We start from the raw sequence: 24,557 nt of genomic DNA on the forward strand, positions 1-24,557 counted from the left end.
CGAACTGGCAAACCCCGGGCTGCTGCAGTGGAGCAGGCACACTTAACCGCTTGCGCCACCCGGCTGGCCCCTCAGAGAGCCTTTTTGTTGCTAAAATTTCCCAACTGTTATTTTTTCTTTCCTGATCAGTTTACACTTTGAAATTATTCATCTGGTTAGTAATTACTATTTTATTTCCACCTCCTTATATTTTCTTATTACTCCCAAGAGTAATAAGAAATAATTTTGTATTACTCCCAAGCATCATTGTTAAATTGGGGATTGTCTGGTTGCGAGGAGCTTTAATCTTTTAGCTAGTTTGTGCTTCCATAGTCACATAGCTTTTCTCTTGTCTCTCTCTCTGTCTGTCTCTCCTTTTCTGTCTCTTATAAGGACACTGATCCTTGGCTGTAGGGCCCACCCTAATCCAGGATAATCACGTCTAGAGATTCTTACCTTAATTACATCTGCAAAGATCCTTATCCGAAATAAGGTCATATTCTGAGGTTCTGGGTGGAGGTATCTTCTGAGGGTCTACTATTCGACCCACTACAGGAGGTATAGTGAAGGGCTACCAGCATGGCTTCTAGGCCCCACCCCAGGTGCCAGTAAGTGTTTGGCTCTTACACATCTCTGCCAGGAATATTTATTATTTTATAATTGTGTACATTTACTTTCAAGTAACATGTTCCACTAAAATGTCTCTTTCTCTTAATTACTTTCTGGGATCCACTTTCCTTAGGGTGGAACTAATGGTTCCCCTTTCCCATTTCCCGTAGCACTTTATACACACCTCTTTGACAGAACTTGCTGCTGACTTATAGCACCTTGTTTACATGTCTGTTTTCCCACTTAAGTTGTGATCTCTTCCTGGGTGGGGCCTTCGCCTTGCTCAGCTGTGTTTCCACAGTGTCAAACCCAGGACCTGACATTGGATTATGTTTGTGGAATTGAGTTGAAAGGCTAGAGTGCGTGGATTGAGTCTCTTCCCCTCCAATCTCAGTGTTTCTTTATTCAAGTGTATTAATTATCCATCCTAGCCAGTTCTTTCTGATTTTGTGCTCTGTTGTGCCCTGTTACACACTCAGACCTGCCATCTCTTCCTTTCCTGCTGTCACCACCTACTTTAGCCCTTATCAATAAAATCCTGCTGCCATAGCTTCAATGGGCCCTGCAAGTTCAAGTTGCCCTCTTCCTTCAGTTCACATTAATCTGCCATATTGCACAGATGTTATTTGCGGTAATTATGTTCTATAAAGTCACTGTGAACACCGAATTAGCGAATACATACTGAATCACTCTTCCTAGGGGAAATACAAGGTTGAGTTCCTGTGAGCCTCTGGTCACAACATTTTTGTCAACCCATCAATACATTACCTTATATGTGTTTTGGTTTAAAGACACCTTATTTAATATATATTGTTGATGCATTAACCTTGAACTCACAGCCAACAGCAGTATAACTCATGCCTGAACAAAGCTTATCTAACACGTGTTTTCTCTGTAAGGCACATCACAGCTTTCTTCTTTAGCACTGTGCTCAGGGGCCTTTTTAAACAGCAAAATCACCAACAAAAAGCACAAAAATGTGGAAAACCTGGCGCTAAATAGACCACAAAAAGGATACTTGTGTACAGTATGAAAGCAGTGTCACCTTGTTCAACCTTAGCTGGGAGCGTGGGCTTCAAGAGACTGCAGGTTTTCACCACTGCACGTGTCTGCAAATGACTGCAAAAGCACCTTGAGTATTGATTTTGGGGATACAAATTAAATTTTAGAAAGGCGAATTTGCAAATACAGAATCCATGAATAATGAGGATCAGTGGTAGCTATCTGGTGTCTCAAATTGCTGAGCCATTATGAGACTCCATGGCATGATTCTTGCTTTTTGTTGGCATCTTGCTGCTTTAGGTGTTTTTAGCTTTCAGCTTTCTCATCTTTACCAATTCAGTTACCACTCGATTCACCTCTCATATTCCAAAAATATGTTGACACCTCTTATTGTCTCTTCTCCCATTTGTTTTGTTTTGTGGCTCTATACCTTTCCTATACCTTTAATTTTCATGGAGTTTCCTGAGAGAGGAGAGAGAAATGCTTATATTCGATGAGCCATGTCTTAACCAGAATTCTATTTCATACACACCTTTAGTCAGGTGTTACACATATAATAGGTGTTTACTAAGTATTGGTTGAATAAATTAAAGAAGTGCCATTTTTATGCTAAAATTTAGCTGTCCTAGGTAGTACATTATAATGAGATTTTTAATATCTCATAATCTACTAGGTAAAAGACTACCTCTCTTTCTCCTCCTTATTTCTGCTAAACTCTCCTACTTAGTGGAACATTGCCTAAGGAAGATGGGGAATGGGTTCAAAATAAAACATATGAGGCTGGAAAGCATATCTTGTTTTAAAGCTTAGGATGGGTTTCTTTCCTTTTGCATAATAATCTCTTCCCTAGTCTGTTTATTTGTTTTATGACTTAGTTACAAAAGGTTGTAAAATTATAGTGCTCAAAAGGATCCCAGAAATCATCAAATTTTACTCTTTGATTTATAGGAAACTGAGAGTCAGGCTGCCTTGGTTCAATTCCTGGCTCCACCACTTGCTTTGGACAAGTTTCTCAATTGTTTTGGCCTCAGTTTCCTCATCTGTAAAATGGGAAAAAAATACTAGTGATGTCATAGGATTGTTGTGAAGATTAAATGAGATAATTAATTCAAAGTTCTTAGTACTGTGCCTGATGCATAGTAAGAGCTCTACATATTATTAATTATGTTAACTGTCATAATAAGCTGCTGAATTAGTGGCTTAGCTGAGGCTCCAGCCTCTCAGTTCAGTATGCTTTCCTTTAGACATAAATAAGAATTATAAACCTCTTTTCCGAGTTAGCTGAAACATTTTCTTTCCTTCCTTTCCTCCTTCACTTAAAAGTAATTACATATTTCTCTTTTCAAGCTATAGATACTCTCAGCATTTCACCCATTACCACATTTGTAAGGACTTCCTGAATTGAAAATTTAAAATTTAGTCATTCCTTTTAGTTGTTTATGGCAGTTTTCCTGTAAAGTTGAGTGGTCTCACAGAAGCAGATTCTTTTTTTTTTTTAGTTAAATCATGCACTCCACTTCCCAGCACAAGTGGGTTAAGTGCCACCCTGGCTTGGGCTGGGCTTGACGGCAAAGGAAACGCCCCTAGACAACCAGAGAGGAAATAGTCACACGTCCTTACGTAGGTAAATTCCAAATCAGCCTCCCAGTCCTGACTTGTGCTGAGAGACACAGTATCTTTGATGCGGATCCTTTGAACCAGCAGGACATCTTCGAGACACTGCCTGATACAAGCAGGTGAGTGCCACACTCATTTAGATAAGTCTGATAACTCAAACCCTTGCAAATTAGGCCTTTTTTTCTATTATGCAAGAGTCTTTTTCTGCTTTCTTCAGTGAAATTATGGGTCAGAACCCACCACATGAATTACTCCTTGATTAGACTGATTGTTGATAGTTACAGGGAATCTATATTTTGGCAATAAGTTTTTTTTTTTTTTTGGTGAGGAAGATCAGCTCTGAGCTAACATCCATGCTAATCCTCCTCTTTTTGCTGAGGAAGACTGGCCCTGAGCTAACATCTATTGCCAATCCTCCTCCTTTTTTTTTTCCCCCCAAAGCCCCAGTAGATAGTTGTATGTCATAGGTGCACATCCTTCTAGTTGCTGTATGTGGGACACAGCCTCAGCATGGCTGGAGAAGCGGTGCATCGGTGCGCACCTGGGATCCGAACCCCGGCCGCCAGTAGCGGAGCGCGCACACTTAACCGCTAAGCCAGGGGGCCGGCCCTGGCAATAAGTATTTTACAATGCTGGGGTGGTGGTGGGGAATCATAGGGGTCAGAGGTCAGAGCCTGGGGAAGATATATGAGCATAATGGATTTATCTTTCTGGAAACTAGGCTATAGAAAATTAGACGTAGGAGATACAGAGGAAAATCCTTGTGTGTATTGGTGTTTTGTGGCAGGAGGGCTAAGGGAGAGTAAATCACTAATAGCTGCTGCTTAATTTTGGTGGAAAGACAGTCCTTTGGAATAAGACAATCGTGGGTTTGAATCCAGCTATGCCACTTACAAACTGTATGATTTTTGGACTGGTTACATAATATTGCTGAGCCTTAACTTCCATATCTGTAAAGTGGAGATAATAATACCAACTTTACAGGGATTCTTAGAAGGACAAGATATAATTTGTAAAATGTAATTAGCATTTTGTAGACTCTCACTATCACATCATGACTGTGTTTTTGCCAATTTTGCTGCTGGCCATCTCAAAATGGTCTTTGTATGAAGGCAGCCTGCACCTCAAATGGGTTTATAGACTTTGAATGTAGTTATCTGACAGTTCTTTTTTTTTAAATTGAGGTATAATCGACATATTATATTAGATTCAGGTGTACAACATAATGATTTGATATTTGTATATATTGCGAAACAATCACCACAATAAGTCTGGTTAACATCCATCACCACACACAGCTACAAAATTTTTTTTTCTTGTGATGAGAACTTTTAAGATCTACTCTATTAGCAACTTTCAAATATACAATACAGTATTATTAACTATGATCACTATGCTGATAGCTTTTCATCTCATCTTTGGCAAAGTATGAAATCAATTTCCTCATCCAAAAAGAAAGGATACTATTGGTTTATTAGACTGAAATTGCCAATATTTGACTGTTTTAGACTTATGGAAATAGCAATTTCACATGATTCAATCTAAAAATATCTGCCTCATTTACCTCAAAGATGACAAGGATCAAATGAGATAATATATATGAAAGTGCTTTGTAAATAAAAGGCTATTATCACTATTATTATTGTCACTGCACGTTCCAAATCTACATTTAAAAGAGAATGAGAACAGGGCACCCCTTTGCTTGATCAGTAAAAGTAAAACTATAAACCAAATTCTACTGGTCTGTAAGGAATTTGGAGGGACTGAATGAGGCTGGGCAGCTTGCTGCTTGCTTCCTTCCTCCAAGCATTAGAGTTGACAGGCCAGAGTGCTGTCCCTAGAATTTACTCCTCCTTCTTTGCCTATCCTTTGAAAACCCAATCCCATAGTATGCACAGTTCCTGGCACAGAATGGGTATCAACATGCATTAGTTGAGTGAATGTATGAATGAATGAATGAAAGTAGGGCCAGCCCTGGGAAAAATCACATAGTGGTACATTTTGTACAAGTGAAATCAGATGGAACAGCATCCAGGATGCAGCCTTGAATGGGAATTGAGTTGCCAAAGGGCAGCCTGTGGGATGTAGAGTGTGTGTGTGTGTGTGTGTGTGTGTGTGTGTGTGCAGTGGGGGATTGCTAGAGAGCAGAACAGCGACACTCTCTTTTGCTTTGGTCATATAAGACAGGATGTGGGGAAACATAATTTAACATACTAAAATCTTTAGCATCAACTTGCAGAGGCAGTATCTCCTCCTTTGTATTCTCCCTCTTGCCTTGTCCCCAGCCACTGCCTATAGCCAGCAATAATTGCTTGGATTTGTTTCCAGTCATTCTACTCCTAACAGTAGCTAGTACTTTAAAGATAAGACGGCACAAATTACTTAAGTGGTATCACTGTATATTCTGAGTCCTTTAGTCCAGCATGGAATATTCATAGTGGTGTTTGACAATTCTTGGGCTCCATTAAATGCTGTATTCAAATGAGGTCCCACCAATGAGAAACTGTATTTCTAGGAAGTGACCTCTTATTGAAGACGAGTTATTCAAAGCTGCTGCATTTTAAAAACGAGGGCTGCTGGCGGCCTGGGTTCGGATCCCGGGTGTGCGCCGACGCACCGCTTCTCTGGCCATGCTGAGGCTGCGTCCCACATACAGCAACTAGAGGGATGTGCAACTATGGCATACAATTATCTACTGGGGCTTTGGGGAGAAAAAAGGAGGAGGATTGGCAATAGATGTTAGCTCAGAGCCGGTCTTCCTCAGCAAAAAGAGGAGGATTAGCATGGATGTTAGCTCAGGGCTGATCTTCCTCACACACACACACACAAAAGTGAGGGCTGATGACCCAGGGAATGCAGGAAATGGTTTGATGGTTCTCTTCAAGAGCACAGCATAATCTTTGTGAATTTCCTATGACCCAGAGTCTTGCTGCACCCAGAACTGCACTCAGATTTGGGGAGGCTGATTCACCTCATTTAAGATTCAAGAGACTGATGTATTTAAACAAAAGGGAGAGTCTTTCTAATGATTAGAAGGCTCACATCTCTCTTTTTTTTAAAGTATTTTATTGAGGTCATATTGGCTTATAACATTGTGTAATTTACGTATTGTGTACATTACGTATTAATGTACATTGTGTACATTAACGTATATCAGTTTTGTATAGACTGCATCGTGTTCACCACAATAGTCTGGGTTTTATCCATCAACATACATATGTGCCCCTTTACCTCTTTCGCCTCCCCCTAGAGGGCTTATATCTCTTGTTCAGCGCCTCCCCTTCTGCTAAATTAGTAATCAAAGAAGGCCTCACGGAATCAGAGCAATCAGGGAGATTTTTGGTTTTGAGATATCTTTCGTCAGGGCTGTGGTATGGTCTGATGATTGCCTTGTTATAGAGTATATTGCTCCAGTAACAGGAAATTTCATCATTTCCTCGAGTACATAGTACTGGATAAACACTGCCAACTTCTTTTTTTTTTTTTTTTAAACTATCAATGTTTTGCTCTCTGAGGTGACCTCTTCTTTCTGTTCTCAAAGTCTCCTTCCATCTAGGATACAGTTAGTCAAATAGGTTCCTGCTATCATAACTAAATGATAATGATGATTTTCCAGATCCAACTCTCTGAGATTACACCCAGGTTTCCTTGGCTGGAGTTTGGAGTGAACTCAAGCTCTTCAATTGACCATTTACCCATGCGTTCTTCATTTACTCCCACAGATAACTAGGATCACCTTTGCACACAGATTTTGCTAGTTGAACTCTCAATTGAACTTATTTCTAAATTCCTGGGAGGCACCTCACATTTGTTCGCATTTACTACTAACAAGCCATCACTTTGTGGTGGTCCTCTGGTGTGTGAGGGAAAGTGGAAAAGGCACTGGAGGATAGGCGAGAGTTAGAATGAGGGCATTGTCGTAATAACAATGCTTGTTGGCTTTCCACAGTCATTAGCTCATTCCTCTCCTTAGATGCTCTGTGCTCTCCTTGCACTATTATAATTACAGCACTGACCATGTGATATTTGTGATTACTGTCCAAGCTTGTCTCTGCAAGTAGATCAGTGGTTCTCAATCCTTTTTTCTTCTCAAACCCACTTGAGGGGTATGACAGAGCCATCAGTAACAGTAGCTCACTCTGGAATTTGCCATCCTCTCTGTCCTCTGACTCCTGTCTCTTTGTTAAAAACCACTGAACCAGAGTGAAGTCAGGGACAGGCTCTCCTTTTATTCCAAGTACCTAATATGTGTCTGGGACAGTGCTGAATGAATAAGAGCATGCCTGAGGTCACCAGCTAATTCGTGAGAGTGCCAGGGCTAGAACTCAGGCAGTCTGAACTTCTAGAATGCCATGCTCTTCAACTACTGCAACTTTTCCAGTTTTATCTCTGGCTATAACTTAGTACTATTGATTTTTTTAAGGGTTTTTTTTTTTTTATTTCACGAATAATAGGCGAGTATTCTCATTGTAAAGGAGTCAAGCAATAATTACCATTAATTAAAAACTATTTTATGTATTAATATTTTATTCAACATTTAATATTGATAAGATTTAAGAAATGCAAAACCCCATGTCAGAATAGCAATTTTAGCTTTAGCATCTATAATTATTCATTTATTCAATTAGGAGACTGTCAGCATTATAGCTTTTATAGAGTCTTCATGGTTGGGCTCCTTCCCTTTCCACTATGCTTTAAGGACATGTAAAGGCATGTCTTCTGGTTAAGAGATGGAGAAAATTAAGACAACATTTTGAATAATTAGACATTAAGAAATGCTGTTAGTTATGATTAATTTTTAAAGAATGCATTTATTCATTGAAAAATTAAAAATTTTTAAGTTTTGTATTGATTTAAATCAAGACGGTTATTTCTTGAGAGACTAGCTACTGCTGTTGAGTAACAGGCATTAAGTATTGCTGTTATGTAACCAGCCTCTTATTGTTCCATGATGGTATTTTTATTATTATAGATCCAACTCTCATTCTGCTTCATTGCCTTAGGTGTTTTCAGTTAGTTAAGTGTTTCAGTTGGTTTGTATTTGAGAAAATTTTATCCTTGTGGTTTTCTCCAAAAATGCTGCATGTGAATTTTTCTCAAATGATTTATTTTGTTGAGAACTCTTCTTTTTTTTCCCCCTATAATGATCTGTCAGACAAAAATGCAGCATCATTTATTTCTTCCTGAAAGTGAGGTATTGCTTTTACATTTGCTTTATCCTAGACTATCCCACCACCTTGTCTGGGATAAGATGAGGAGCCAGCAGTCTTTTTTTTTTTTAAAGATTTTATTTATTTATTTTTCCCCCAAAGCCCCAGTAGATAGTTGTATGTCATAGTTGCACATCCTTCTAGTTGCTGTATGTGGGACGCGGCCTCAGCATGGCCGGAGAAGCAGTGTGTCGGTGCTCGCCTGGGATCCAAACCCGGGCCGCCAGCAGCGGAGGGCGCGCACTTAACCGCTAAGCCACGGGGCCGGCCCAACCAGCAGTCTTTTTGTTCTAATTAATTCCACAAACAGTAGTGAATGTCTACCATGTACTGTCTTAAATACTTTAAATACTTAAAGGCTTCAAAGAGGAGTAAGAGAAGCTCTACTCTTCAGAAGCTCCCTGTATGTAGAGAAGCCAATAGGTAAATTGCTAAATGCCATGCTGTGTGACATGCCCTACAGTACAGATGGCATGGAGGGTAGGTGGGGCACCGGGAGGGACTGGCTGGCCAACTCCACCTGAGAGTTCAGGGAGGGTGTTTAGAGAAGGTTAGCCTTGAGATGCGTCTAGAAGGATGGATTAATTTGCCAGGAACAAGGGGGAAAGGACATTCTACGCAGAAGGAACCACATGGACAAAGCGTGGGGATGTGAAATAGCATGGTGCTTTTGGGAAATTATGAACTGTTTCATTTGGCAGGAATGTTCAGGAACTGAGGCAGAGGCTGGAGGACAGTACTTTTTTTCGGGAGTCTATTCTTGGTGGCTGGTATACTTTTCATATTACGTAGTAAAATGAATTGTGGACAAAATAAAATGTTGACTAGGATTGGTAGAGTAATCATGAAGGGATCTATGTGATGATTGCCAAAAAAAAAATAATAATGTAATAAAATAAATAAAATAAAATCTATAAAATAAAAAAAGAAAAAAAATACATTTCCTCAAAATCCCCTGAATCTGTTTATCACTGGAAATAGAGTTGTTGAAAAGGGACAGGGAGAACAGTAGCTTTTGACTGATGATGACGTGTTTTGCTCTCTCCCCAGCCTGCCTGCGTTAACTTGAGGACAATGGGGGCCTGGGCACTGTGGATGCTGCTTCTGCTGTGCAAAATCAGTCTGGCGGGTAGGTCAGCCTGTGCCCTTTCGTGAAGTATGTGATTCTTATTGCCTTCTTTGGACAAGAGTTGTTAACTTGAGAGCAAAGGGACACCTGGACATGGGCACACGTGGATGGGCAACAGAGGATTTGTGAATTCCCTGAATTTATGTGCATGGTGGGTGTGTGCATGTTGATGTATACTTATGCATGTGCAAATTTAGCAAGATGGCCTATCATATTGTCAGAAGGAGATATGACCCCCCAAAAGGTCAAGATCTGCTGTTTTAGAGTAATGGTAAGTGTTTATCTCAATAATTTTTGTGTTAAGTGCAGTGGTTTCATATAAAACACACACATAAGACACACATAAGAACAAAAATGTATAATTTTCATGCTATTTGCAATAAATTCCAAGGATATAAAGGAAAATGATGAAACAACGTATTTCTACAATAGTCCAACTCAAGACTATGGGCCTAATATCCATACAGTACCTTGCATATCTAAGACTCATTAGTTTGATCACATCTTACATTAAAGAAAAAAAAATTTAAACCAAAGAGGAAAAAGTGGGAAATGGGCATGGGAAGGTAAAGAAGGCATCATGTAGTGTACTAGTTTGCTAGGCCTGCCATAACAAAACACCACAGACTGGGCACTTAAACAACAGAAATTTATTTTCTCATAGTTCTGGAGGCTAGAAGTTCAGGATCAGGGTGCCCACAGGGTTGATTTCCTCTGACACCTCTCTCCTTGGCTCAAAGATGGCCTTTCTCTTGCTGCCTCTTCATATAGTCATCCCTCTGTGTGTCCTAATCTCTTCTTCTTATAAGGACACCAGTCAGATTGGATTAAGGCCCACCCTGATGACCTCATTTTAACTAATACCTCCTTAAAGGCCCTATCTCCAAGTACAGTCACCTTCTGAGGTGCTGGGGATTAGATCTTCAACATATGAATTTGGGGGAGGACATAATTCAGCCCATAACATATAGTCATCGGGGGTCACCAAGAGGGCAGTTGTGACCCAGAGATAATGAGAATGTCTTCCAGAGCTCTGTCCTGGCCTGGCCTGCCTTGCAGCTCCCTCAGGTTACACCTGTGGCACCCAGGAACTTTATAGACAATACAGGTAGGTAGGTCTCCCCATCTCCTTTAGCCTCTCCTGGCCAGCTCAGAAATCAACAATTTTCCCAATTATCCAATTTAAAGTCCTAATTATGTGCATCGTGACACCTTCCACTCAACTTGTCTTTTCCTTTCTTTCATCTCTGTCTTCTTCTCCTCTTACCACCTTTTACTTACATCATCTCCTGCATAACTGGCTCCAGTTACCAGCCTGCTTCTCTTTTACACTATCCTTCCCTTGGTCTTTACTCAGTCATGCCCTTCTTCTATTTCAAGACATTTTTCACAATGCTAACTTTGCAACAACACCAAAGTGATATGAGCATAGAGGGAAGAAGGGATATTGAGAACATCTTTTTAATCTTGAAAAATGCTCCTCTTGCATGTGGGAAGTTCTCTGATAGGCAAGAACATTCTCCCAGTCTTTCTTAGAGGAAGTTTATTAGTATTTCCTCTTATTTCTAAAAATAGGGGAAATAGTTATTTCTAGAGACGTAGGAATATAGCTATGTATTTTTTTGAAAATGTGGGAGGATAGATGTGTGCAAGTGGCAAATCTAGCCTTCAGTTGTCCATTTTTTAAAAATAAAAATTTCGTTTTTGAATAATTTTAGATTTTCAGAAAAATTAAGATAGTACAGAGAGTTCTTGTATATCCCTCATCCAGTTTCCCCCATTGTTAATATCTTATAATACCATAGTACATTTACCAAAACTAAGAAACTGATATTGGCACATTACTATTGACTAAATTCCAGACTTTATTTGGATTTCATTAGTTTTTCCATTAATGTTCTCTTTCTGTTCCAGAATCTAATTCAGGGTACTATATTGCATTGAATTCTTATATCTTCCTAGTCTCTTCTGGTCTGTGACAGTTTCTTAGTCTTTCCTTATTTCTCATGATCTTGACAGTCTTGAGGAGTACTGGCCAGTACTCTTGGGTTTTTGTAAAAAATGTAACAGAGCTGAAGTGCCCTTCACTGCTCTATCACAATTTCCTTCCAATGAAGAGTTGATATTCTAATTAGAAATAAGTCAAATAAGACTTAAAATAGGCACACTGGTTGCCAGCAAGTTGAAAGGCTGGACAAAAAATGTGTAAGCTCTGCCAGCCGTGGCAGTTCTGTTATATAAAGTCAAGGCATTTCAGATGTGTGGGTCACACCAGATAACTGAGGCTGGAAATGATAACCAAAAGTAAAGCAAGAAAGTTAAAGTAGAGCCTAAAATTGTTTGTTGATTTGGATCTTTTTTATTCCAGTTCCCCCCAGCCCCCTAATTTGTGATAAAACAAATCGAAACTGACCTGAGATACATATGCAGAATTAGAATGTTATGAGGGCACAGGAGAAGAGGGAAAACTGTTAAAATGAATTCCTCTTCCAAGTCTTACAATCCTGGATTTTCAGAGCAGGCCATCTATTTTTTACATTAGTCAGGGAACATTGTTTATGCTGCAAAGTAAACAAGCCCCAAATCTTAGTGTTTAAAACAACAAGCTCTACATGTCCATCACCAATAAGCAGGGACCCAGGCTGATGGCGGCTCTATCATCCTAAAACACCACCATCTCAGCATCGATTTTCATCGTATGCAGGGGCAGAGGGAGGAGAGAAAGGAGAATCATGCACTAGCGCTTAACTGCTCCTCTCATGTCAATGGCCAAAGCAAGTTACACGGCCATGCCTAGTTTCAAGGGGGCAAGGAAATAAATTCTTCTTATGTGTCCAGGAAGGGGAGAGGTTAATGAGCGCTGGAAATATTGCTGAGCATTCATTTTATTTATCACAAATCTCTTCTGTAATACCAGTGTAGGCGATCAGAATATGCCACTCCAAAATATGCCACTTTGGCATAAGGATTATTTTGATCTAGAGGCAAATGAGAATCAGTAGATGCAGAAATGAAGCCTTCTTGGAGCTTCCTTTATCTGACTAAAAGCAGAAACTTCTGAAAAATGAGGACTGCCATAAATCTCCTCTCCTGGGGAAGTTTTATGGCCATGAAGATGACGGAAAGTCAGCCAAGATGGACCTGCACACACAAACCTTGCTCCATTAGTTTCTCACATATATTTACCTTTCCATGGTTTGCCACCCTTGAAAACCTAAATTCCTTTTCTTTTGTCTTGTCACTTCTCTACAAATTTATTGATTTTTTTTGAAGATGCTATATAAGCCCAAGTTCTAAGCACCCCTTTGAGTTATTCTTCATTGAGGTTTCTTTTGCGTGATGTGCACTGCATGCATTGATATACCGGTTTTCTCTTATTAATCTGTCTTTTGCTAGTCTAATTTTACAGGGCCCCAACTGGAGAACCTAGGAAGGTAGAAGGAAAGAGAATTTTTTTCCTCCTCTATACCAATATTAAGTGGCCTCTGTAAGAATATTGCTTTTTCTTGCCATGTGCCAAGCAGTAAGGGCAAAACAAATGTAACTCAGGGGGAGTGGAAAATCGTTTTTAGAACCACCTTCTCTTCTCCTGATACCTACTGACACTAATGGTTCTGGAAACCAGGTGTTTGACTCCCTTTCTAGCTTACGGCTTTTATATAAGTTAATCAAAGCTTTTGAAGGAGCTAAGGAGAGGTATTCAAGGAAAAATAAGTAAGACCAGGGTTCACTAAGGTTTAGGGGGGTGGTATATTTGGATCCATGAGGATCTATTCATATCTCGGTTTTTTGGTGGCTGGCTTTGGATTCAGCCGACATAAGGTAGAGTGAGAATGAAGAAGGAAATAAAAATATATGGGTGTATGAGGCCATAATGAGAATAGTACAAGACCAAAGAATATTCTGGAGAGACAGAAAAAGACTTTTTGTTTCCTTATTCTCCAGCAAAGGATCACCTTTGAAATCCTGCTGAACTAGTGTGACGGGTGTTAGTGAAATGGAGATTGGGGGGCAGGCTAACATTGGATGACTATTTGTAAGAAACTTGACGGAAGGACTAAAGACAGACCCACATGTACACACACACGCACACACACTCACGTACAAACACAGCCATTATCTCTGAGCCATGGAAACAGGGAGTGAGTCGGTCAGTGTGAAAATCATTCCTCTAAGGACATTGTTGGCTGACCCTTGGTTCAACCTCTTGTAGGATTTTGCATGTTCCCACTGGCAGTTATGAAGTGTGGAATCATTAATATTCTGCTTGCTGACCCAAGGAATCCTCAGGAAGAGTTTCAAGCTGTGTGGGCTCTTTGAGGAATGTGATACTAGTCTAGCTTCTAATCTTCACGTCATATGCAGTATTATTTGGTTTGAGTTCAGTTAACTTTGGTCTTTTTAAGCATTTGGACTTGGAGATCACCAGCTTTGTTATCGTTTTCAGCATGCAAGTAGCAAAGATAGAAAGTCTTGGACTGATGGTTCAGCTGCAGGGATCAGGTTCACGTGCAGGACTCAGAGGAAGGCAGCCTCTCAGGAAAGAGATGGAAATGTTGGCACAACATGGAGGCACGTAGCTCTCCCTCACTCTTACTCGTCATTCCCAGGGGCTGCTTTACCCATGTGGACAATGCTCGTTTCATAGACCAAATATGTGAATGTATATACAAATCCAAAAATCTCAAACCTAAACAAAACAATGAATGCTATCCATTCTGGCACCCTTTACTACTGCCTTCCTGTTAGAAAGTAATACCTCTGACAGAGTTGAAATATATACAGTTAGATGTGCAGAGAAAATTATAACATCTTTATTTTCTATGATCAAGTTAATCCATTTCAAAAGTCCCCTTTCCCCTGGAAAGCCAGGCAGGGCTGAGGAGAGGGAGGGATGGGTAGCACTTAACATTTATTAACATCGTCTCAGTTTCTTCTGGTTTAGTGTTTTTCAGCTAATTCAATCTCTCTGGAGTAAATGTTCACTGTGCCAGAGTTCCTGCCTTTCCCCCACTCCTCCTCAAGATGGTGTCTGGGTATACAAGGAGGCTTTATGTGACTTGCGAGTCTTGGGCAAAGGTTCCTGAATCCACGTGAGCAAGTCCTTGTGTTGTCCTCTGGTCTTCTCTGGACTGTCTGCTGTGGTCTGATCCCTCCTGTGCTACCTACTGCAGGACAGCCAGCTTTGTCAGGGCTTTGGGGCATCATACTGGCGCCTACTCCTGAAGTTCAGGCCCCAGTTGTTTGCCTATGGTTCTGAAGTCCCTCTGTGCACAGAAGCCTCTTTATCCAAATCCCAGGCCTGGACCAGCGCCATACATCTATACCCATGCCCTACCATCCACCTTGAGACACAGCAAACTTCTGGATCTCTGCATGCTACACTCACCTGTATAGAGCTTACCTGAAGAGCTGCCCCCACCCGCCCTCTGCCAGTGCAGTGCTAGGACTTCTGTGCCATGCTGGAGTTGGTGCTGTGTGGAACATGAGGCTTCTTCTATGCTACAGGCTTATAACCTCCCCCAGGCTGTGCCTGGTGAAATAGGCCACCAGCCCAGATGACCTTGGTTCATCAGACCCATCTGTGTGTTTGTACTGCTCCACCAAGAACACTGACATCTGAGCCCTTTGCTCTACCTTATTTTCATTGCCTGCCTCCTCCTCCACCCAATATTTTACTTGCCAGAAGCGATGGACTTTTTCTTACTTCTTGTCTGGTAGGGTCTTCCTTCCTAGAAGCACTAGAGCTTTGCTTTGATATATAAAGGTAACTTAACAAGTTGCCTTCCTCTCTCAAAAATGCCTGCTTCTTCAGTCTATGGTTTTACCAAAGCCTCAAAAAGAAGTTAGTATGAGCCTCAGAGCTGAACATTGCCCTTAGTTTAAAATTGCCCTTAGTTCTTTGTTGTGTGTATGTGTGCATGTGTGTGTGAGTATGGCGAACCCCTTGGTCATCTGGTGAAGCCTGTGGACCACTTCTCAAAATAATATTTGTAAATGCGTAAATAAGGTACAGAGGATTACAAAGGGACCCAAATACATTAAAATGATATCATCAAAATATTAAACAAATTTGTGACATAGTAATATATATGCTTCTCTGTTAACACATTAAATAAGAAGACCTCATAATTACCTTAATTTAGTAATAGTGACAATAGTATTTGATATTTCAAGGTATCTGCAACAACTGAAATATAATATAAAAATAACTGTGACTTTTATTTTATTTTATTTTTTTTGTGAGGAGATTGCCTTGTGCTAACATCTGCCAGTCCTCCTCTTTTTTTTTTTTTTTTTGCTGAGGAAGACTGGCCCTGGGCTAACATCTGTGCCCATTTTCCTCCACTTTATATGGGACGCCACCACAGCATGGCTTGCCAAGCAGTGCGTCGGTGTGCCCCCGGGATCCGAACCGGCAAACCCCAGGCTGCCGCAGCGGAGCGTGCACACTTAACCGCTTGCGCCACTGGGCCGGCCCCAACTGTGACTTTTAATGGTGACAAAGTCACAAGTAGTGATGTTACTGTAGGTTTCTGACCAGATTCATGATGGAAGGAATTTGTAAATTTCAACGATAGATTAGTGAAAAATAAAGAAGAAAAAATTTTCCTATTTAATTTCATGCACCCCTTAATTCTATCTCTGGACTCCTTGAGGGTCTAGATCCCTGTTATGGATGGTAGTATCTGCTCTCTGTATGAAGGGATGGATGTTATTTGGTGGGGAACTACAAGAAGAAAGATTTATAAGATACGAAAATACAGCTGAAGATATTTCAGAAATTTTCTCTTTTAGACACTCTTCTGGGAAAGAATTATTGATCCATAAGGTCGAAGTGTGGCATAGTTCAACATTTTGTATTTTTCTCTTCTCCCCACATCATCCATTACCCAGTTATCCAGAGTGGTTTTATCATTTGATGCTTTACTTAGTATTTCACTGACACTTTATATTTGCCCGGTGTTTTGATATAATTTTTGCTTCTCAAGTATTGCTTTTGAGTAAGAATGTAAAAATGAGAAATCTAGCTCTTCAAAGGGAATAATTGAAGAGATGGTGTTAGGTTCTCCTAATCAGGGCGATGGAAAGAATCTATTATACCTAGCAACTAACCAACAAATCCAGCTTTTGATCATCTTGTTTTCATCAAAATATCCAATGCTGGCAGTATTTATCATGTACTGAAGTTATTGTGTGTATGTGTTTTATTTTAGTTCTGCCAGCTAAGCCTGAGAACATTTCTTGCATCTTCTACTATAAGAAAAATTTTACTTGCACCTGGAGTCCAGAGAAAGAAGCCAATGATACATGGTACATAGTTAAGAGAACTTAGTAAGTACAGAAGCTTGTGTGCTCTCAATGGGAGTAAGAGGGGAGGCAGAGGCTCCTGGCTCATTCATGGTTCAAGTCACTTACGAAGTAAAATGTTTTCTCAATTACAGCTTATGGGTGACCACATTATGCATCCAGTGGTTGGGGTGACATCTTGGCTACTTGCAGCCAAACTGACAGGATCTGCAGCTGCAGAGGGAGGGGGAGTATAGCTGCATATTGACCTCCTCCTAGAGCTGCCAGATTGGCTGAGAGTAGTCATCAGTGATAAGCACAGTGGAAAAATCTGTTTATCGGGCCGACCCCCTGGCGTAATGGTTAACTTTGGCATGCTCCACTTCGGTGGCCCAGGTTTGAGGGTTTGGATCCCAGGCATGGACCTACACCACTCGTTGGCCATGCTGAGGCGGCAACCCACATACAAAATAGAAGAAGATTGGCACAGATGTTAGCTCAGGGCTAATCTTCCTCAAGCAAAAAAAGAGGAAGGTTGACAATAGATGTTAGCTCAGTGCAAATCTTCCTCACCTCCCCCCCCGCAAAATCTGTTTATTTATTATATTCAACTATATTCCTCCTCTTTCCAGAATGTGTTATAAAACTGTCCATTCTTCATGGATTTATATATAGTGAATAGGGTTATAGACTCAGAACTAAGAGGCAGATTTACCTCAGTCTGCCACTAATTTGCCGTGTGACGCCTGTCAAACAATATTCTACCAGGAGAGTGATGCCCAGTTTTTCACTACCTCAAGCATCCCTTTTTATTCTAATTCTATTATCATCTAATTATAAATTTTTTATTGTAATTCTAGCCAAAAGCTAGATGTTTTAGTGAGGGATTTTTTGAAATTTTTAAAATAGCTCATGAAATGTCCCTCACGTTCCCCTAGGAATAAGGAGGCCAATGCTGGGAACTATTGAAAGATGATCTTGAAGTCTTCTCCATTTCAAAACGAGAGTCTTTAGTTCCAAGTTTTTGTTTTGTTTTGTTTTTGAATACAAGATCTCGTATATATTCCTGTTTTTTTTTTTTTTCCACTCCTCGGAAATTGGTAACTGGTGTTATAAGGGAAGACCACGTCATGTTTTACAGTAGAAGAAACGGAAAAAAGTAAACGATGTTCTTTGCAGTACTGGTATATTAATGAGTATGATTTAAAACAGAGGTCAGCAAACGTCTTCTGTAAAGAGGCAGGTAGTAAATATTTTAGACTTAGAGAGAGATGGGTTTCTGTCAAATTACTCAACACTACTGCTGTAGCAGGAAAGCTGCTATAGACAGTATGTGTATCAGTGGACCTGACTGTTTCCCAATAAAACCTTATTTATGGATACTGAAATTTGAATTTCATATAATTTTCACATGCCACAAACTATTCTTCTTCTTTTAAGTTTTCCCCCCAACTGCTTAACAGTGTAAAACCTCTTCTTAACCTGTGGGCCATACAGGAACAGGAGGTGGGCTGTATCTGACTTGCAGGCTATAGTTTGCCAACCTCTCCTTTAGAAAATAAGGATGACGAAAGCCCAATAATCCATGGTCCAAATGACTTATCTTCTCCCAGACTTATTGGTTTTAAGTCCAATGTTGAACAGGAAGTACCAGTAGAATGAAAATCTGGAACCCTTAATAGATTTACTCCTATTTTTCTGTTTTAAAGAGTCATTCTCACCCCCCACCTCCCTTCCAATGCTGCCTATGGATTGTCATTATTATCACCAGCTGGTCATGTAGAAAAGCAGGAAAACCCTGGGTGTCCTCAGGCCTATGCACAGCCCCTTTTGATAACCCCAGGCCTGCTAGGCTCTCCAGGTCTCCCAGACTGACTTGTATTTTTGTGAATTTATCACTGAGAATATCTCTTCCAGGCGGAATGGAAGGATTTCCTCGTGGATAGTCAACTCTGAGGGTAGATTACGGTGGATCAGTGGTATGAACAAAAAAACCTACTTATGCCCAGAAACAATAGGGATTGATTTTTCCTTAGGGAAGAAAAAGAGGAGTTTGAATGCCTTCATGAAGGTAGTGGTTTTTGAACTGAAACTTGAAAGAGCCCTAGAGGTTCAGAAAAGGGGTGAAGGGATATTTCTCAAAGGTTACAGCATGAATAAATGCAAAAATATTCAACTATAGTAATAGTACTAATAACAACAATAATATCCTACATTTAGACTATGTGCCTGACATTTTAAAAGTACTTTATGTGTATTCGCTCATTTCATCCTTATAACATCCCTATGCTATAGGTATATTACTATTCTCATTTTAGATATGAGAAAACTAAGGCACAAAGAGGTTAAGAAATTTGCCCAAGGCACAGGGTTAATAGGGGCAAAGCCAGGATTCAAACCTGGTCTGCTTCTAGAGTCTGTGCTTGTAACCACGACATAACATTACCCTGGAGGCCGTTTCTGCACTGCACAATAACCATAGAAAACCCTTGAGGTCCTTTCTACTTTCAAAATCTCATGATTTTATATGTCCAAGCTCTGCTCCCTCACCCACTGACCCAGCGAACACTGGGACCTTGCAAGATGGGCCTCCTTTTCAGTTCTCAGCCTACTCCATCTCCTACATAATCCCCAGAGCCATGTGGACTATAGCTATACCTACCCACCTGATTCCTACCAATATGTGTACTTATTTTCCTTAAGTTACAGCTTGGTAGGGTTTAAATTATCTATCTATCTAGGAAAATAACTTTAATGAGTTTTCTGAAAACAATATATACCAATGGCAAAAAATTCAATCTGAAAAATATAAAGAATGTAAAAAAATCACCCAAAATCCTACCACCAAAGGTAACAACGTTAACATTTTGATGAAGATCTTTCCAGACATCTCTAAGAATAGTTATGTAAATATATAAGTTTATGTAAATGTGAGCATTCTGTACATAATATGTATCCTGCTTTTTTACACCAACAATTGAGTGAGTATCTTTCCATATCAATAAATACACATGTATTAAAAACTATCATTTTAAATTTTATTTATGTATTTACCGTAATTTATTTAACAAATCCTCTTTGATTTTATTTTTTCTTTTAAGAATAAGTTCTCAAGGCTAGAATCTTGGATTTTTGGGGGTCTATTCATCATTTCTTATCAATAGGAAATGCATTATGAGCTTTTGATGGACTCAGGGTTCCAAGGAGGTCTTCATGGTTCATAGCATCTCAGGTAGGCAGGAAGCAGGTAATTTTTCTTTCTCTTAGGAGGTGAGGAAGGAATTTGGAGAGAGGGGCACCAAATTCTGAATTACATAGTTTTCAAGAGAAACCCAGAGTGAAACTGACAAATGCATGTTTAATATATTAAGTATGGCTATGTTTCCAAACTGCTGTACTAAACTCACATTGTATCACTTTTTCCTTCAAAGCTGTTATGGACGTAAAAGTGATCATTGTACTACTGGTAATTCTACAAGTACAAATCGTACCTCATGCTCTTTCTATCCTCCAACAATAACAATACCAGACATTTACACCATTCAAGTGGAAGCTCAAAATGCAGATGGTATAATTAAATCTGATACGACAAAATGGATATTAGCTACCATAGGTAAGTGTCATGTGATATTCTTATATACTTTCATTAAAAGATATCCCCCTCTTTTTTCATTTTAAAGAGATATCTGTGGACTTGAAAGTAGACTCAAAGCTCAAAGATATAGTAGGTGTGTGTTATGGATACACAAAAAATTTGTCCTCTTATTGAAGAAGGAAGGGAGAGAGAGAGGAAGGGAGGGAAAAAGAAAGGAAGGAAGGAAGGAGGGAAGTAAGGGAAAGAAGGAAGGAGGGAAGGAATTGGTCAATGAAAAAAAAAGGCATGAGAAGAAACATTTTTGCTGGTCCCTGATTTCCTCTTGCAGTTTGTACCATAAATGGTATTCAAAGAAACAGAGTTTTCCCCCCTCAAAACGTCATTGCTCATGTAGGAAAAGAGAGTAAAACTCTTATTTTAAAAAATAATCTCACTAATTCTTACCTTTTTAATTCTTTTTCAAACACTCATTTTCACCATATTTGTTTCAACAATTTTCACATTTCACCAATTACATCTTTATTAAGATATAATTCACATGCCATTTAAAAGTTCACCTTTGAAAATGACAGTTCAGTGGGTTTTAAAAATCATAGTTGCAAAGTTGTACAAACATCACCAGTATTTAATTTCAGAACATTTTCATCACCCCCAAAATAAACTTCATACCCATAACAGTCAGTCAGTCAGTCCGCAGTCACTTACTTCCCCCTTCCTCCAACCTTTGGCAACCACTAGTCTATTTTCTGTCTTTATGGATATGCCTATTTTTGACGTTTTATCTAAATGTAATGATACAATATGTGGTCTTTTGATGTGATTTCTTTCACAGCGTAATGTTTTCAAGGTTCATCCATGTTGTAGCATTTATCAGTATCTTAGTCCTTTTTATGGCTGAATAATATTCCACTGTAGGGATATACCACATTTTGTTTATCCATACATCAGTTGATGAACATTTGGGTTGTTTCTACTTTTTGGTTATTATGAATAATACTGTTATGAATATTTGTGTACACATTTTGTGTGGACATATGTTTCAATTCTCTTAGATATATACCTAGTGAAATTGCTGAGTGTATGATAACCCATAAGATAACTCTATCTTTAGCTTTTTGAAGAACTGCCAAACTTGACTAAAGTGGCTGCATCATTTTACATTCCCACCAGCAATTTATAAAGGTTCCAACTTCTCCATATCCTTGCCAACACTAGATATCACCCATCTTTTTGATTATAGCCATCATAGTGAGTGTGAAGTGGTATCTTAATATAGTTCTGCTTTGCCTTTACCTAATGACTAATGATGTTGAGCATCTTTTCATTTGCTAATTGGCCATTTGTATATCTTCTTTGGAGAAATGTTTGTCCAAATCCTTTGCCCATTTTTAAGTTGTGTTGTCTTTTTATTGTTAAGTTTTAAGAGTTGTTTATATATTCTAAGTACAAGTTCCCTATCAGATACATGATTTGCAAATATTTTCTCCCTTTCTGTGGGTTGTATTTTCAATTTCTTTTTTTTAATTGAGGTCACATTGATTTATATCATTATATAAATTTAAGGTGTACATTATTAAATTTCAACTTCTGTATAGACTGCATCGTGTTCACCACCAAAAGTCTAGTTGCCATCTGTCACCATACACATGTGCCCCTTGACCCCTTTTGCCCTCCCCCTACCCCCTCCTCCTCTGGTAACCACCAGTCTGTTCTTCATACCTATATGTTTGTTCATCTTCCACATATGAGTGAAGTCATACAGTAATTGTCTTTCTCCGTCTGACTTATTTCACTTAGCATAATACCCTCAAAGTCTCCCCATGTTGTTGCAAATGGCAAGATTTCATCTTTTTTATGGCTGAGTAGTATTCTATTGTATATATATACCACATCTTCTTTATCTATTCATCTCTTGATGGGCATTTAGGTTGCTTCCAAGTCTTGGCTATTGTCAGTAATGCTGCAGTGAACATAGGGGTGCATATATCTTTATGAATTAATATTTTTGTATTCTTTGGATAAATACCCAGAAGTGGAATACCTGAATCATATGTTATTTCTATTTTTAATTATTTGAGAAGTTTCCATACTGTTATCCATAGTGGCTGCACCAATTTTACATTCCCGCAAGCAGTGTACTAGGGTTCCTTTTTCTCCACATCTTCTCCAACACTTATTTCTTGTCTTTTTAATAACAGCCATTCATAATCAGTGATGTTGAACATCTTTTTATGTGCCTGTTGGCCATCTGTATATCTTCTTTGGAAAAATGTCTGTTCATATCCTCTGCCCATTTTTCAATCAGGTTTTTTGTTTTTTTTGTTGAGTTGTATGAGTTCTTCATATATTTTTGAAATTAACCACTTGTCAAATATATGATTTGCAAATATTTTCTCCCACTTGGTGGGTTGTCTTTTCATTTTGTTGATGGTTTCCTTTGCTTTACAGAAGCTTTTTAGTTTGAGGTAGTCCCGTTTATTTTTTCTTTTGTTTCCCTTACCTGAGGAGACATTATATTCAAAAAGATGTTGCTAAGACTGATGTCAAAGAGTGAACGCCTATATTTTCTTCTAGGAGTTTTATGGTTTCAAGCCTTACATTCAAGCCTTTAATCCATTTTGAGTTAATTTTTGTGTATGGTGTAAGATAATGGTCTACTTTCATTCTTTTGAAAGTGGCTGTCCAGTTTTCCCAACATCATTTATTGAAGAGACTTTCCTTTCTTCATTGTATGTTCTTGGCTCCTTTGTTGAAAATTAGCTGTCCATAGATGTGTGGGTTTTTTTGTGCTCTCAATTCTGTTCCATTGATCTTTGTGTCTGTTTTTCTGCCAGTACTGGGCTGTTTTGATTACTATAACCTTGTAGTATACTTTAAAATCAGGGAGTATGGTATCTCTAGCTTCGTTCTTTTTTCTCAGTATTGCTTTGGCAATTCAGGATCTTTTGTTGTTCCACATAAATTTTTTTTTAAATAATTTTATTTATTTATTTTTCCCCCCAAAGCCCCAGTAGATAGTTGTATGTCGTAGCTGCACACCCTTCTAGTTGCTGTATGTGGGACGTGGCCTCAGCATGGCCAGAGAAGCGGTGCGTCGGTGCACGCCCAGGATCCGAACCCGGGCTGCCAGCAGTGGAGCGTGTGCACTCAACCACTAAGCCACAGGGCCGGCCCTTCCACATAAATTTTAGAATTCTTTGTTCTATTTCTGTGAAAAATGTCATTGGGATTCTGATTGAGATTGCATTGAATCTGTAGATTGCTTTCTAGTTCTTTATGTCTTCAATTTCTTTCAACTATATCTTATAGTTTTCAGTGTATAGGTCTTTCACCTCCTTGGTTAAATTTATTCCTAGGTATTTTATCTTTTTGTTGCTATTGTAAATGGGATTGTATTCTTGATTTCTCTTTCTGCTAGTTTGTTGTTAGTGTATAGAAATGTGACTGATTTTTGTATGTTGATTTTGTACCCTGAAATTTTACTGTATTTGTTAATTGTTTCTAATAGTTTTTAGGTGGATTCTTTAGAGTTTTCTATATATATAATCACGTCATCTACAAATAGTGACAATTTTACTTCTTCCTTTCCAATTTGTATCCCTTTTATTTCTTTTTCTTGTCTAATTGCTCTGACTAGCACTTCCCAGTACTATGTTGAATAAGAGTGGCATGAGTGGGCATCCTTGTCTTGTTCCTGTTCTTAGAGGAATAGCTTTCAGTTTTTCACCACTAAGTATGATGTTGGCTGTGGGTTTGTCATATATGGCCTTCATTATGTTGAGGTACTTTCCTTCTATATGCATTTTATTGAGACTTTATATCACAAATGGATGTAGAATCTTGTCAAGTGCTTTCTTTGTATCTATTGAGAGGATCATGTGATTTTTATTCTTCATTTTGTTAATCTGGCATATCACATTGATTGCTTTGCAGATGTTGCATCCCTGTATCCCTGGAATAAATCCCACTTGTTCGTTGTGTATGATCGTTTTCATGTACTGTTGTATTTTATTTGCTAATATTTTGTTGAGGATTTTTGTATCTATGTTCATCAGTGATATTGGCCTATGATTTTCCTTTTTTGTGTTGTCCTTGTCTGGTTTTGGTATCAGGGTAATGTTGGCCT

The 24,557-nt window shown here is 39.0% G+C and overlaps 1 protein-coding gene across 1 annotated transcript in view; it reads left to right on the forward strand.

Moving 5' to 3' along the window:
* The first annotated feature begins 9,455 nt into the window (after positions 1–9,455).
* The window catches only part of IL31RA (interleukin 31 receptor A), a 60,761-nt gene continuing 45,659 nt past the window's right edge, over positions 9,456–24,557 (forward strand). The window contains exons 1-3 of the mRNA XM_014781528.2: positions 9,456–9,546; positions 16,764–16,881; positions 20,268–20,449. Of these exons, the coding sequence (XP_014637014.2) occupies positions 9,492–9,546; positions 16,764–16,881; positions 20,268–20,449 (355 nt within the window). The 5' untranslated portion in view covers positions 9,456–9,491. The remainder of the gene's footprint in view (positions 9,547–16,763; positions 16,882–20,267; positions 20,450–24,557) is intronic.

This window comes from Ceratotherium simum, chromosome 18 (assembly GCF_057802395.1).
Source record: "Ceratotherium simum simum isolate JZ-2026a chromosome 18, ASM5780239v1, whole genome shotgun sequence".
NCBI lineage: Eukaryota > Metazoa > Chordata > Mammalia > Perissodactyla > Rhinocerotidae > Ceratotherium > Ceratotherium simum.